This window comes from Nannospalax galili, unplaced genomic scaffold, assembly GCF_000622305.1.
Source record: "Nannospalax galili isolate Female #2095 unplaced genomic scaffold, S.galili_v1.0 scaffold181, whole genome shotgun sequence".
Lineage (NCBI taxonomy): Eukaryota > Metazoa > Chordata > Mammalia > Rodentia > Spalacidae > Nannospalax > Nannospalax galili.
Window position 1 is genome coordinate 244,715 of NW_008344645.1, and position 13,135 is coordinate 257,849.

The window sequence follows — 13,135 nt, forward strand, 5'->3', positions numbered from 1 at the left end:
GGGTATAGTAATCCCCCCAGCATTTCTCTTGGTGCTCAGGGTTGCTTTGGCTATCCAAGGTCTTTTGTGCTTCCATATGAATCTTAGGATTTTTTTTTTCCAATTCTGTGAAGAATGTCATGGGTGATTTTGATTGGCATTGCAATGATTCTATAAATGGCTTTTGGTAGGACGGTCATTTTCATAATATTAATTCTTCCAATCCATGAGCATGGGAGGTCCTTCCATCTTCTGATGTCTTCCTCTATCTCTTTCTTTAAAGATTTAAAATGTTCATTGTAGAGGTTTTTAATGTCTTTGGTCAGGTTTATTCCACGCTATATATATGTATATTGCAGCTATTGTGTGAGGGAGTGTTTCCATTAGTCTTTATTTACTGAGTTTTCCCAGAATTAGAGGAATCAGCTGTCAGGCCTTTTGAGTTTTGCTTCAGGAACTTTATTTATTTATTTATTTTTAAATTTTATTTATTACTTTTATGTGTATGCATGTATTGCTTGCATGTAGGTAAGTGCACACGTGTTGTGCAATGCCTGCAGAGGTCAGAAGAGACTGTTGGATCCCCCTGGGACTGGAGTTATGGACAGTTGTTGGCTGCCATGTGAGTGCTGGGATTTGAACCTGGGTCTTCTGCAGGAACAACCAGTGTTCTTAACTGCTGAGCCATCTCTCCAGCCTCTTGCTTCAGGAACTGTAATGTATTTCAAACATAACCATCAGGCTGAATAAGCAAGTCCCTGGGACCATAAAGATGGCTTAGAGGTTAAGAGTGCATACTGCTCTTGCAGAAGACTCAAGAGTTTGATTCCTATTACCCATGCTGGGTTGCTCACAACTGTCTGTAACTCAAGGGGATCCCAAGTCTCTGGCCTCCACAGGCACCTGCACTCATGTGCACATAACCCCTCCCTACAAGTACACATAATTAAAAAAATAATAATAAATACTTAAAAGATAGCCCCATCTTAGAGAAATGATGACTTTAAATTGCACTGGTATAGACTTTTAGCTTTTCCATACTTTTCCCCATCTTGGCATTTATTGTTAAGTTTTTATTTTCAAGTTGAGCATACTAATTTTAGCACTTATCTTTGAAAATACTAGCACAATCAGAATTCTTTATACCAATTACTTTAAACTTTAAAATTTTAAATGACAAATGCTAATTTTGTTACCCATGGAAATGTCTATTCAATGTGCTTTTTATTTTAAAATATCACAACTTATGCATTTAGATAAAGGCCATTAATTTATAATCTTAGAAAGACATCTTTTTAAGATAACTAGTCCAAATGCCTGTATCTGACAGTTTACTTTCCTGATCGATCAATTTTGACAATTAGGAGAGAATCCTTAAATTTAGTGTCTGGGAACAGAAAAATTAGAGAGGAGGTATTGTGGGTAAATTTTTTCTAGCATTTTATTGAAGTAATTTTTTTCTTAATTTACCTCTTTAAATAAGTTAGAGGTTTAGAAGCATTTACGTACACCAAAATTTGTTGTACCCCAAGTAAGGAGATGGTTTCAGGACTTTCTGCCGCAGCTGTACTATCTGCTTGTTTTATGACTGAGCCCAGGGCTGTCTTTTGTAAGCATTCTGATGTATAATGAACAGAATTTGTATTTAGAAGAAAAGCAGATGAATGAATGAATGTCCTCCAGAGGATTTTATATATATATGGTATTAATATCTCCAATTTGTTAGGAAGATGTGACATCTTTATTGCATCTTTTTTAAAATGGGGAATGAGGACATAGCTCACTTGACAGCGTATGTGTCTTGTATGTGTGATGCTCTGAGTTTAAACCCCAGCACTGCATTGACCAAGTGTGATGGCAAACCAGGAGGATCAGGAGTGCCAGGTCATCCTTGACTGCATAGTTTGAGGCTAGCCTGAGCTACATGGAGCTTTGTCTTAAAAACAAAAATAAGAACATGAATGAAAATAAATTAAAAATTGTCTTAATCATTAAAGTTTGATATCAAAGATGCATAATTGAAAAATGTGGTGGCAGACAGCATTAGAAATGCCCCTGTGTGAATGACTAATAAAATAATTTATAAGTTTAAAAGTTCTTTCAGTGTGTTAGTACATTCCTCCAAGTATGTCTCTCATTTAATTTGAAAATTTTTGGAACCAGCAAAAGGTATCGTTAAATTATGTCCCCTTGCCAAAGAGCTTTCTGATAAAGGGAAAAGTGAAGTTCGCGTTTGGCGCTCCTGCAAATCTGAAGTCACGTGTTAAATTCAATTACCATTAAAACCTTTCCTGTCTGATCCATATTGAGCTTTATGGCTAGTTTTCTGAGTGTCACACTTTAGTTATAAAGGAGATATTCACAGATAGAAAGGCATGTGAATAGAGCCAACTTTCAAACCACGGTAACTCAGCCCTTTTGGAGAAGAGTAGACATGGGGGATGACGGAGGAAGAAAGAAGACCCTTGGAGAGAACTTAGTTCACTGGGACGACAATAACAAGTGGCTTACAACAACAGAAATTCATTTCTCACAGTTGTGGGGCCTAGAAGTTGAAGATCAAGGTGGCAGCAGCCTGGCTGTCCCATGTGAGGTATGGTCTTTCTTTCCTAAGTACACATCTTCTCCTTTTCACGTTCATGTGGTGGGAGGGCAAGGCCTGATGACTGAGGGCACTAATCCCATTTGTGAGGTTCAGCCTCATGAACTTGCCACCTCCCAAAGGTCCCTGCCTTTTAATAACGTATCTTTGGAAATTAGAATTTAAACATGAGTATTTTAGGAGGATCACAGACATTCAGGCCACACAGCAAGGGATGAGATGAGGACAAGGGTTGTTGACATTATTATGAGCATGCTCCACAAGAGGGATCGAATTATTAGGAGGGCTTGGGGGTGTAGATATGTAATAATTCTGCTCAGGGTTGGGGTGGAACATAGAGATGCAGGCTGATAAAATGGTCTTGTGACTAATTCTAGATCCTATGCCATGGAAGCATCTGGAAGTTTATGCTGTAGTCTGAATCAGGCAGAGGCAGTTACCTGAAGTCAGTGTCCCCTTTGTGAATTACACATGCAAAATTCAAGAGCCCTTTATTATGCAAAGAATTTCTGTTTCTTAAAGAGTACTTCCATACATAGGGCTTGTATTTGGTTAACCTGAGACCCTGCCTGTATTCTGTTAGGGATATTTAAATTTCATCCAATTGTGCTTAGATCTTATAAAACTTAAAAAAAATAAAATAAAATTCTTTATCCTAAAAGTTCTCCTTTAAATTGTGTATGAAAACAATTTATAATTCAAGTGAGTACATGCTCAGTATTTTCCAAAACTGTATGGTTATTTCCTCCTTTTTCGAGTGCTCAGAACTGATGATCATTATGAGGATTAAAATAAAACAGCATTTTCCTCTAGTGACTCAGCTCCCTGGAGGGTGGACTGTGTGCTCTCCGGAGTGCTGTTTTCCCTTGTGGTTATTTCAGTGTTTGCACGTACAAGAAGGTTCAGGAGTGGGGAAGGAAGACTAATCCATGGTGCATGTGTTGCTTTTAAGTAATATCTCTGGCCAAACCTGTCAGTGAGGGAGGAGTTAGTAAACTCACTGGACGACATTATCTGTCTATGCCATTTCCTTTACCTTTGCCCCTTACTTCCTCTGTCCCTTCCTTCATTGAGCGTAATCTGTTTTATTATTCATTTCAGAAATTGAATCTCAAAAAAAACTCCTGAAATTACTAACCTTACCCTACTAAAGTGATAAATTATGTAAACAGGAAAATGAAATGACCTGGCCAGAGTCACTGGTGACTCTAAGGAGTGGAGCAGGAATTTATGGCGCTCTTCCTCTAAAAGGACAACTGTGGTCAAAGTTTCCTGATATGTCATCTATTGCCTCTGCCCATATCAGCTTCTAATTTATGTCATTGAAACATTACATATTAAGATAAGTATTACTCTGAAAAATATCATCACTGAGCTAGTGGTCAACAGCTGTAAAGAACTTCTTGATTTATACTATGCCAGAATTATGTTGCTATTAAGCACTGCCTGAGCTATTATTATTATTCTACATACTGCAAAAATGCCAGCAGCAATAGATGTGCAAAAATTCCAGAATTATAGACACACCCAGCTGAGAGGGAACAACTAGAGGACTTCATTTGGAGCCGTCATTTGTTACAAATCTGCTTAATCATTTTCTAGCTCCTCAGTTGGTGACTGAGGAGAATATGGACAAAGAAGGAGAAAGCTTTCCTTCTTACAGGACTTTGAGTGTACAGATCAGAAATTAGGACTCGTGGAATTATAACTAGAGGAGATAACGTAAAGTTGAGGGGGTGGGGTGAGAGTGTAGCTGGTACTAAAGTACTTGCTTAGTACACATGAGGCCCTGGGTTCCAGTCCCAGCACTCTCCATCCCCAAAGCCAGGCCGATGGTTATATTATCTGTAATCAAGTTGTCTAAAGATCTTTGTGAGAACAAGTGGTGAAAACAGGAAAACAGCTTTTGTTTGCCAGGTTAAATCTTCACAAACCTCTGTTTTGTAATTTTGAATCCTGTTGAACCACATTCTGAAAGTTATTAAATTGAGACTTTTTGTCTTTTTAATTCTTAGCATTCTCAAGTGTATATAGAAATCTCTGGAATGCCAAAAGAGTGACATTCCACAAAATTCATTTATTTTCTTTTCCTGGTGCCCATTGCAAAGAAGAGACCTGTAAATTAGATGATTCCATTCCTTTTTCCTTATTTACTTTCTTTTTGAAGTTCTATTATAGAAGAAAGAATGGCTTATTTTGTGGATAAATTATTAAATAGAAAAAAATCACTTTGAAGATATTTATTTGTGACAGTGATTAATTATTAATTAGCCAAGCTCATATTAATGGAAAAACATTATTGTAGTATTCAGTCACTATATGGTCTGGCATTGTATCATTTAACAACAAAAGGACAAATCAGTAACGATCTAGATTTAGAAGCAAAATTGTGCTTTGAATGTGGTTGTCAAAGATGAGTTTCCTTCCTAGTGCTTTGGAGTATAGGGGCATAGATATTTCTGTAGTATCTGTCATAGAAACTTAAACTTTTCAATATTAGATTCTGGGGTAATTTGGAGGAGTTCTGATACATTTGATTTTTACCCAGTCATTCTTCTCTGATAACAAAACAATTAGTCATGGGCTTGAATGAGTTACCAGTAAGAAATAGCCAATTATTTGGATGAGTTCTTCTGCAGTTTTTAAATGTGGTGAAACAAAGTGGGTTGGAAGGTATGTTTCAAAATACCACCTGGGTGAGAAAAAAAAATTCCCAGGGACAATTATTAGGAAAAAGTGTTCTTAGGGCCAAGTGGATTGCATTATGATGAGAAGATTCTCAAATTGGGCGTTGAAACAGAAGCAAACAGCATCTTTCTTTAATACATGTGAAACTATTTTTAAAAACATGGCTTTGGATATAAATGTGTGTCTGTGTAATCCAGGGAGAACCCTTTCATCCTTTTGTGTAGTGAAGTTCTTAGTTTTGTGACTTCTAAAAAGTTTTGGATTGTTCGTCTTCTGATGGGCCTTTGACTCAAAACAACACATTTGAGGAGAGAATTGTGTTACTTGGGAGCTTTGAAAATATTTTAAAGAGCACTGGACTCACATTGATGTTTTTGTAACTGCATTTGTTATTTCTTTATTTACTTTCAGTTTGATTAACAAGCTAAAACCTGGCATCATTAAGAAGATCAATAGACTGTCTACACCAATAGCAGGCTTGGTAAGTAACAAGTTACTGTCAAAACTAGATTTCTTTTTTTAGTTTTATTTTTAATAGAAAATAACAATTGTACATATTTCTGGGGTACAATGTGATATCATTCTGGTATTTTGTTATATAGTAGAGTAAATGTAATTAATGATATTATGTTACATATCTCAAAATAGGGAGAAGAGAGAAATTTTAAAATCCCATAGTTATTGCCAATTGATTTTTTTCTCAGATGCTTAAAAAATGTGTGTGTGGTGTGTGCATGCCACATACACATGTGGAGGTCAGAGGACAACTTGAGAGGCTTGGTCCCCTCTTATCATGTGTCCTGGGGGTCAAACTCAGATTATGAGACCTGACAGCAAGTACTTCTACTTGCTGAAACATTTCTCCGGCCCTGAGATTCTTTTGAACATACATAATAATACAGAGTTTTGAGTTTCATTGTCCCACTTTCATTTATTAATATAATCTACCTTGATAATATTTTCCTGTCTACTACACTATTTTTTGGTGAATGTTGGCATTGAGTATAAGAACTTGTTTCTTTGTCTATCTTTTAAAAATATTTATTATTTTTATTTTATGTGTATGAGTAATTTGCCTACATGGATGTAAGTGTACCATGTGCATACAAAGCTAGTGGAAGTCAGAAGAAAATGTCCGATTCCCTTGGAACTAATGGTTGTTTGCCACCATGTGGGTCCTGGGAGCTGAATCCAGTTCCTCTGCCAGAGCAGCCAGCACTCTTACCCACTGAGCCGTTTCTCCAGTCCCCTATCTTTTTAAATGTAATTTTAAAATTTATTTGGAGACTTTTATCAATGAGTATTGTATTTGCATCATTTCTATCGCTCCCATGTTCCTCAATCTCCTTCACAATTTTTGTCCCCTTCTTTGATGATTATTGTTATATAAATATACATACATATGTACATATATATATATGTATAATACATTTTGTCCATTTAGCAGTGCTTGTGTGTACATGTTTTAGGGCTAACAACTTGGGATTAGATAACCTCTCAGAGAGCTTGCCCCTGGAGAAGACTGATTCTCCTCCCTTAGCATTCATTGATTGTCTGCAGCTCTTCCTCTTGAGGTGAAATTTCCCCCACCAACCTTGGCATGTCAACTTGTCTTGTCACTGTGAAGATCCTGTTAGACTCCCATACTGTGGAGATCTCATTGTCACAGCTTCCCTGTCATGTCTAGAATGCATTAACAACAGGTGTCCTGTCCCTCTGGCTCTTACTCTTATGCTTACTCTTCCCACCCCCTTTTCCCTGATGTTCCACCAGCCTTAGATGTAGAGGTTTCATTATGGATGAATCACTTAGAGCTGGACACCACAGAGTCACTTTTTCTCTGCATTGTGATCAGTTGAGGAACTTTGTAATAGTCTCCATTTGTTGCAAAAAGAAGCTTCTTTGGTGAATGGTGAGAGCTACATTTGTATCTAACGATTTGGAGTAGGATCCACAACTGAGAGAGAACATGCATCCCTTGTTTTTCTGAGTCTAGGTTATCTCATCCAGTATAACATTTTCTAGTTCCATCCACTTACCTGAAGATATAATTTTTCTTTACAGCTGCATAGAACACCATGTGTAAATGTACAACACTTTCATTATCCATTCATTGGTTGAGGGGCATTTAGGTTGTTTCCATTTCTTTGTATTGTGAAAAGAGCAGCAACAAACGTGGTGGAGCAAGTATCTCTATAGTGGGATACTGAGTCCTCTGGGTACATGCCAGGGAGTGGTACAGCTGCATCACGCGGTAGGTCTATTTTCAGTTTTCTGAGAATTCTCCAAACTGACTTCCATAGTGGATACACCACTTTGCAATCCCACCAGAACTGAATGAGTGTTCCTGTTTCCCCACATTCTTACCACAGGCACTTGTCTTTTGTTTCCTTGATCTTAGCCATTCTGACTAGGGTAAGATGAAATATTAAAGTAGTTTTAATTTGCATTTCCCTGATTACTAAAGATGGTCTCACTTCAAAATTAGATTTCTATGTCTTTTAAATGTAAAAAGGTGGTCACAGTGGTTCCCTTATCTGCAATTACTATAGAAATTAGGATAGGCTTTTAGAAAAAGTATTTTTATAACTCTTATTTTTCACTCCTTTCGCCATTTCTTTTAAGTCAGGAGACCTTTGTTTTTATTTATTTGAAAATTTAAAATATTTTAATTCTTTGAGTTTTATACAATGTATTTTGGTCATATTCTACCCCTCCTCCAACACCTTCCAGATCTACCCCACCTCCCTACCCAGACACCTTCATGGTTTTTTTTTTTTTTTTTTTTTTTCCCTATCCAGTCCAATTTGTGTTACTCAAGTTCTCTTGAGTGTGGAATCTGCCCTGAAGTGTCCTTGACTTACCAGGGGTCACACCCTTCAAGAAAACCAGCTCTTCCTTTCTGTGTAACTATCAAATGCCAGTCCCTCCGTGGTTAGGGTTGGGACTTTGTGCCTACCTACTCTCTCCTGCTGGGCTTTTGTCTGACTTGAGCTTAAGCAGATCTTGTTCATGTTGACATAACCTTGGATTCATGTGTGCAGCTTCCCTGATGTCTGGAAAACACTGTTTCCTTGTGGTCATCCACCAACTGGCTCTTACAATCTTTCCACTCCCTCTTCTGCAGAGATTCCTGAAGCTTCCGGGGAGGGGTATGATATAGATGTCCCATTTATGGATCCTTCAAACTTTTGTATTCTTTTTTTTGGCCTTCTTTCTTCCACAAATTACACGTGAGTGGCTTACATTTCTTTTGGCGTTCAGCCCTCCATATGCTATTTTCTAGTTGACCACTGGGGCTCTCCAGACTGTCAGGTGTTCCCTGGTTGCTGTGTTTCTGCCCCTTCAGACTCACGCATTACTCTCACACAGCACGTAGATGAAAAATATATTTTCAGAATAATCAGTGCTGGTTAATCCTTTTGTTGTATGTTGTATGTTTCCTGTTGCTGCTGTAGGTCACTGCCTTCCTCTTTGTCACAGTCATATCACCCATAAAGTGACAGTGATGACTCTACTATGCCACCTACCTTTATTACTATGACTTTTTTTTTGTGATGCTGGAGATTGAACCCAGGGCTTTGTGCATGCTAGTCAAGTACTCTGTCACCCAGCCATATCCTCAGCTCTCCTTCTATCTTTAAGTTGAAGATTTTTTTTTTAATTAAAAATGCTACACACTGTCATTATGTGGTTATTTGGATGACTAAGAACTGGACTGACTAATAATAACATGGGCCAATCAATGCCTTTGGAAAAAATTATAATTAAATGTGATTAATAGAGAATTTTCAAGCTATTAAAAAAAAGTCCTTAAAAAGCGGTGCTGGTGGGCTGGAGAGATGGCTCAGTTGTTAAGCACACATACTGCTCTTGCAGAGATTCCAAGTTCGATCCCCAGTACCCTTGTTGGGTGGCTCACAACTGTCTGTAAATCCAGCTTCAGGGGATCTCCTGCCCTATTCTGTACTCTGAGGGCACCTGCACTCATGTCCTATACCCCCACTCAGACACACACACATATGCACATAATTAAATTAAAACATAATAAATATAAATCTTAAAACAATACTGGTGATAATTTAAAAACTCACAAAGTACTGCATAATTAATAATTGGACTATAAAGCAAAACTGATTATCTATGGGGTAGGCAAGGTGCTTATAATCTATTGAAGGAACTTCTGGTTTGCAGTTCATGACTTTAGAGCTGTATGGCCAGGGTAGTTTCAGATAGCATTGTAGTAGGTCCTGGGTTTGTAGGAGGGATGATCAGCTCTTGAAACTTTGATGACGATAGGTTTTTTTTTTTTTGTCTTTTTGAAGCAGGGTCTCCCTGTAGCCCCAGCTGTTCTGGAACTCACTATGTAGACCAGGCTGGCCTTGAACTCACAGAGATCTGCCTGCCTCTGCCTCCCAAGTACTAGGACTACAGGCATGCACCACCATGCCCGGCTAAGGCGATAAGTTTTATAAAGTATTTATTACTGGAAAATATCTGTCTAGGAGAGAAGGAATGAAAATTGTTTATAGTTTTCCTTTGATGTTTAGAAGGCATGTAAAGTACCCAGTTGGCTCCAATATTAATTCCTTCCTTCTGATCAAGTTACCTCTATTCTATATCAGTTATGAATCGGTAGCTGACCTAATTTTACTAGTTTTAAATTTAGGTAGGTAAAAGGCCCATCATCTATACATGTATATGCATATATATAATAGTTTATCTTCTATTATTTAAGGGATACACTCAAAGCTTTTTGTTTCCTGAAGTCTTTCTAGGAAGAAATAGTCAAATAAAATAAATTTGCTTTATATAAAAATGACTTTTATAAAGGAATTTTTACAAATTGTATTGTTACTCTATCTTTTCCAGTGGCCTGAGTTATTCTTAGTTTAATATTTTGATTTTGAACTCCTATTTCTTGGCTCAGTTATCTGCATTTTAAATGAAATTAGCCTTTGATCTCAAACACACCCCAAGTATGGGGAATGCATGAACTGTGGTGTTTGTTACTGTTGGCCACTGTAGGGTTTATCCAATTTTATGATTGTATGATTAGATGCAAGCAAAAATGTATTTTATTTTAAGTCCCAAACCCTCTCCAAGTATTTCTATTTCAAGCTTCAGAAATTCTCCCCAGTTTGGATTTTATCTTTAGAAACTAAAATGAAATGTATTTCCGGTATATTAAATAGAATGATTTTCCAAACACAAGACACTAAGCATTTTCATTGGGCTGTGGTTGTGGAAGAATGACTTTGGCAGTAGAATGGGCTAAGTCCAATTGGTATGAAGTGAGCTCATGCCTTGTTTGACTGCTGGTACTTGTCACAACTGCACTGACAAAACTTGTGAGTTAGAGTTCCAGCATCTACCTGGGAAAGGGTCACATGAGGATTCAAAAGGATAACGTACAGAGAGTTTAACATATACATCTTTAATGCATGTTCTTTCTTTTGACAAATAATTGAGGGCCTATTATATTGAGGCCTTTTCTAGCATGTAGGGATGTCATGGGGAGCAAAGATAAACATGAACTTTGACTGCAGCAAGGGGGAGAGAGAACCATGTGGATCAACAAGTAAACAGTATGGCAGAGTAAATGTGCTACAGAACAGCATAGTAGCCTGACACCCCCAGCAGAGTGGACACAGTACAGTGAAGATTGAGCTCTAAGAATTCTTCAAGGAAGATGACAGAAGCCTTCTATTTGCAAAAGAAAGAGGAATAATCTGGGCCGGATTTCATACTACTAATTTTCATGTTCACAGCACCCAACATAGTGACTGATATATATAGAGGATCAAAAAATTTTTTTTTAAATATTTTATTTATTTTATATTTAATGTGTATGAGTGTATTGCCTGCATGTGTATAAGTGCACCCATGTCATGCAATGCCCATGGAGGTCAGAAGAAGGTGTAGGATCCTCTGGAACTGGACTTAGAGATAGTTTTTAGCCACCATATGTGTGCTGGGGATCGACCCTGGGTCCTCTGCAAGAGCAGTCAGTGCTCTTAACCTCTGAGCCATCTCTCTAGCCCCAAATGGTCAAAAATTTTTAAATGAATGAATATTTCTGTTGTGGAATTGAGTCCTTAGTGGGATAGTGTTATAGGTTGAAGGATATCCCCCAAAGAAGAACATATGGAAGGTCTAAACCCCCGTACCTTAGAATATAACCTTGGCTGGGAGTAGGATTGTTACAGATGTTATAATTAGTTCAGATGAGATCATCCTGGAGTACAGTGGGTCTCTAACCTCACATGTCCCTATAAAATAATGGCCATGTGAAGACAGATAGGAAGATTGTCATCATTAATGTATCCACAACCCAAGGAACACCCAAGACTGCTTGTGAACCTCTGAAATCTAGCAAGATGCTAGGAAGACTTCCACAGGCTTCATACTGAGTGTGGCTTTACCAATACCTTGATATTGGACTTCTGGCCTCAGAACTGCCAGATAATAAATAAATACTAAATAAATAAATAAATAAATAAATAAATAAATAAATAAATAAATAAAAACTGTTGGTTTAAGCCACTAGTTTTTGGTATATTTTGTTGTGGTAGCTGTAGGAAACAAATGCAGATAGGTAAATGGTTTTAGTTAAGTTCATAGAAAGTTGTAAAAAGTACAAAGAGAGTTTCTATACCATTTCCTAATTCCTTCAATGTAACATCTCACATACAATGTCCAGAAACAGGAAACTGACATTGATACAGTCCAAAGGCAGATTTCACCAGTTTTACGTGTGTGCATGTGTGCGTGTGTTTGCATATGTGCATATGTATGAGGAAGTAAGAAGTCAATGTCAGGTGTCTTACTCAGTGACTCTCCAACTACATTTAATCAGTTTTATATACAGTGCCTGTTTTTTTGCGTAGCAAAGCTAAGAGATGATTTAGGCCAAGTCAGATGAAGAAGTGTTTCATTCTAATGGGACTCTTCTTATGGTGTCTCGTATTAAGGTTCAGAAGAGAGGAGTCTTGAGTGGACCAGGTCATTCTTTTCTGGTCACTGGCTAGCCTTTCTTCAGAAGGTGGTTGTGGGTGAATTTACACTGAGGGACATCTGAGTACAAATGCTTGGCTGGATAGGACTTACCATGTATGGCAGAATACATGAGGTCTGGTGGGGGAATGAAGGAGGGGGTCTAAATCTGATTAAGAACTGTTGTATGGAAATACAACAGCTCAATAAAATTTTTTTAAAAAAGAAGGTGGTTGTTTTAGGTAAATGGGCTGTAGTCAAGAGCATGGATTGCCTTTGGGTTATTCGACTAAGTTTTGTCGGTTGAACTGGATTTTGTAAATAATGGTTGTGTAGGAGTGAATGCAACAAGGTGAGTCAAATACAGTAAGGATTTCTGTGTAAAAGTATAAGCTGAGTACATAGAGTATTTTATGTCCTCTCTTTCACAACTCCTTCTAGAGTCTTTTTGGCTATACCTTTTCAGCTCAATGAGCTGTGAATGACCTATGTTTAGCTTTTAAACCAAGGCAGTAGACATTTCCTTGTACATGGACCTATGAGAAAAAACATAAGAGTATGATGAGAGCAGTGGCAAGTGGGCAGAGAAGTACATGACTTAGAAATATAGTAAATGCTTTGCTTGAAATATTTGTGTGATTGTTTTCTCTAGGAGGGCAGGAAATATGTTCTCCTCTCTTTTGGTGATAAAGCTATTTTTAAGTTTTTTTTTTTTCTTCATTTGTGTGTGTGTGTGTGTGTGTGTGTGTGTGTGTGTGTGTGTGTGTGTGCAGGTCAGAGGAAAACCTGTAGGGGTCTGCTTTCTTCTTTCATTGGGTCCCTGGGATCCACAAGCACCATTATACACTTATCTATCTCTCTCTCTCTCAC

At 37.6% G+C, this 13,135-nt stretch overlaps 1 protein-coding gene across 1 annotated transcript in view; it reads left to right on the forward strand.

The window, feature by feature from the left end:
- Lmo7 (LIM domain 7) overlaps positions 1–13,135 on the forward strand; it is a gene marked incomplete in the record, with an annotated part of 227,110 nt that overhangs the window by 93,185 nt on the left and 120,790 nt on the right. The window contains 1 exon segment of the mRNA XM_029567275.1: positions 5,681–5,750. Within this exon segment, the coding sequence (XP_029423135.1) occupies positions 5,681–5,750 (70 nt within the window).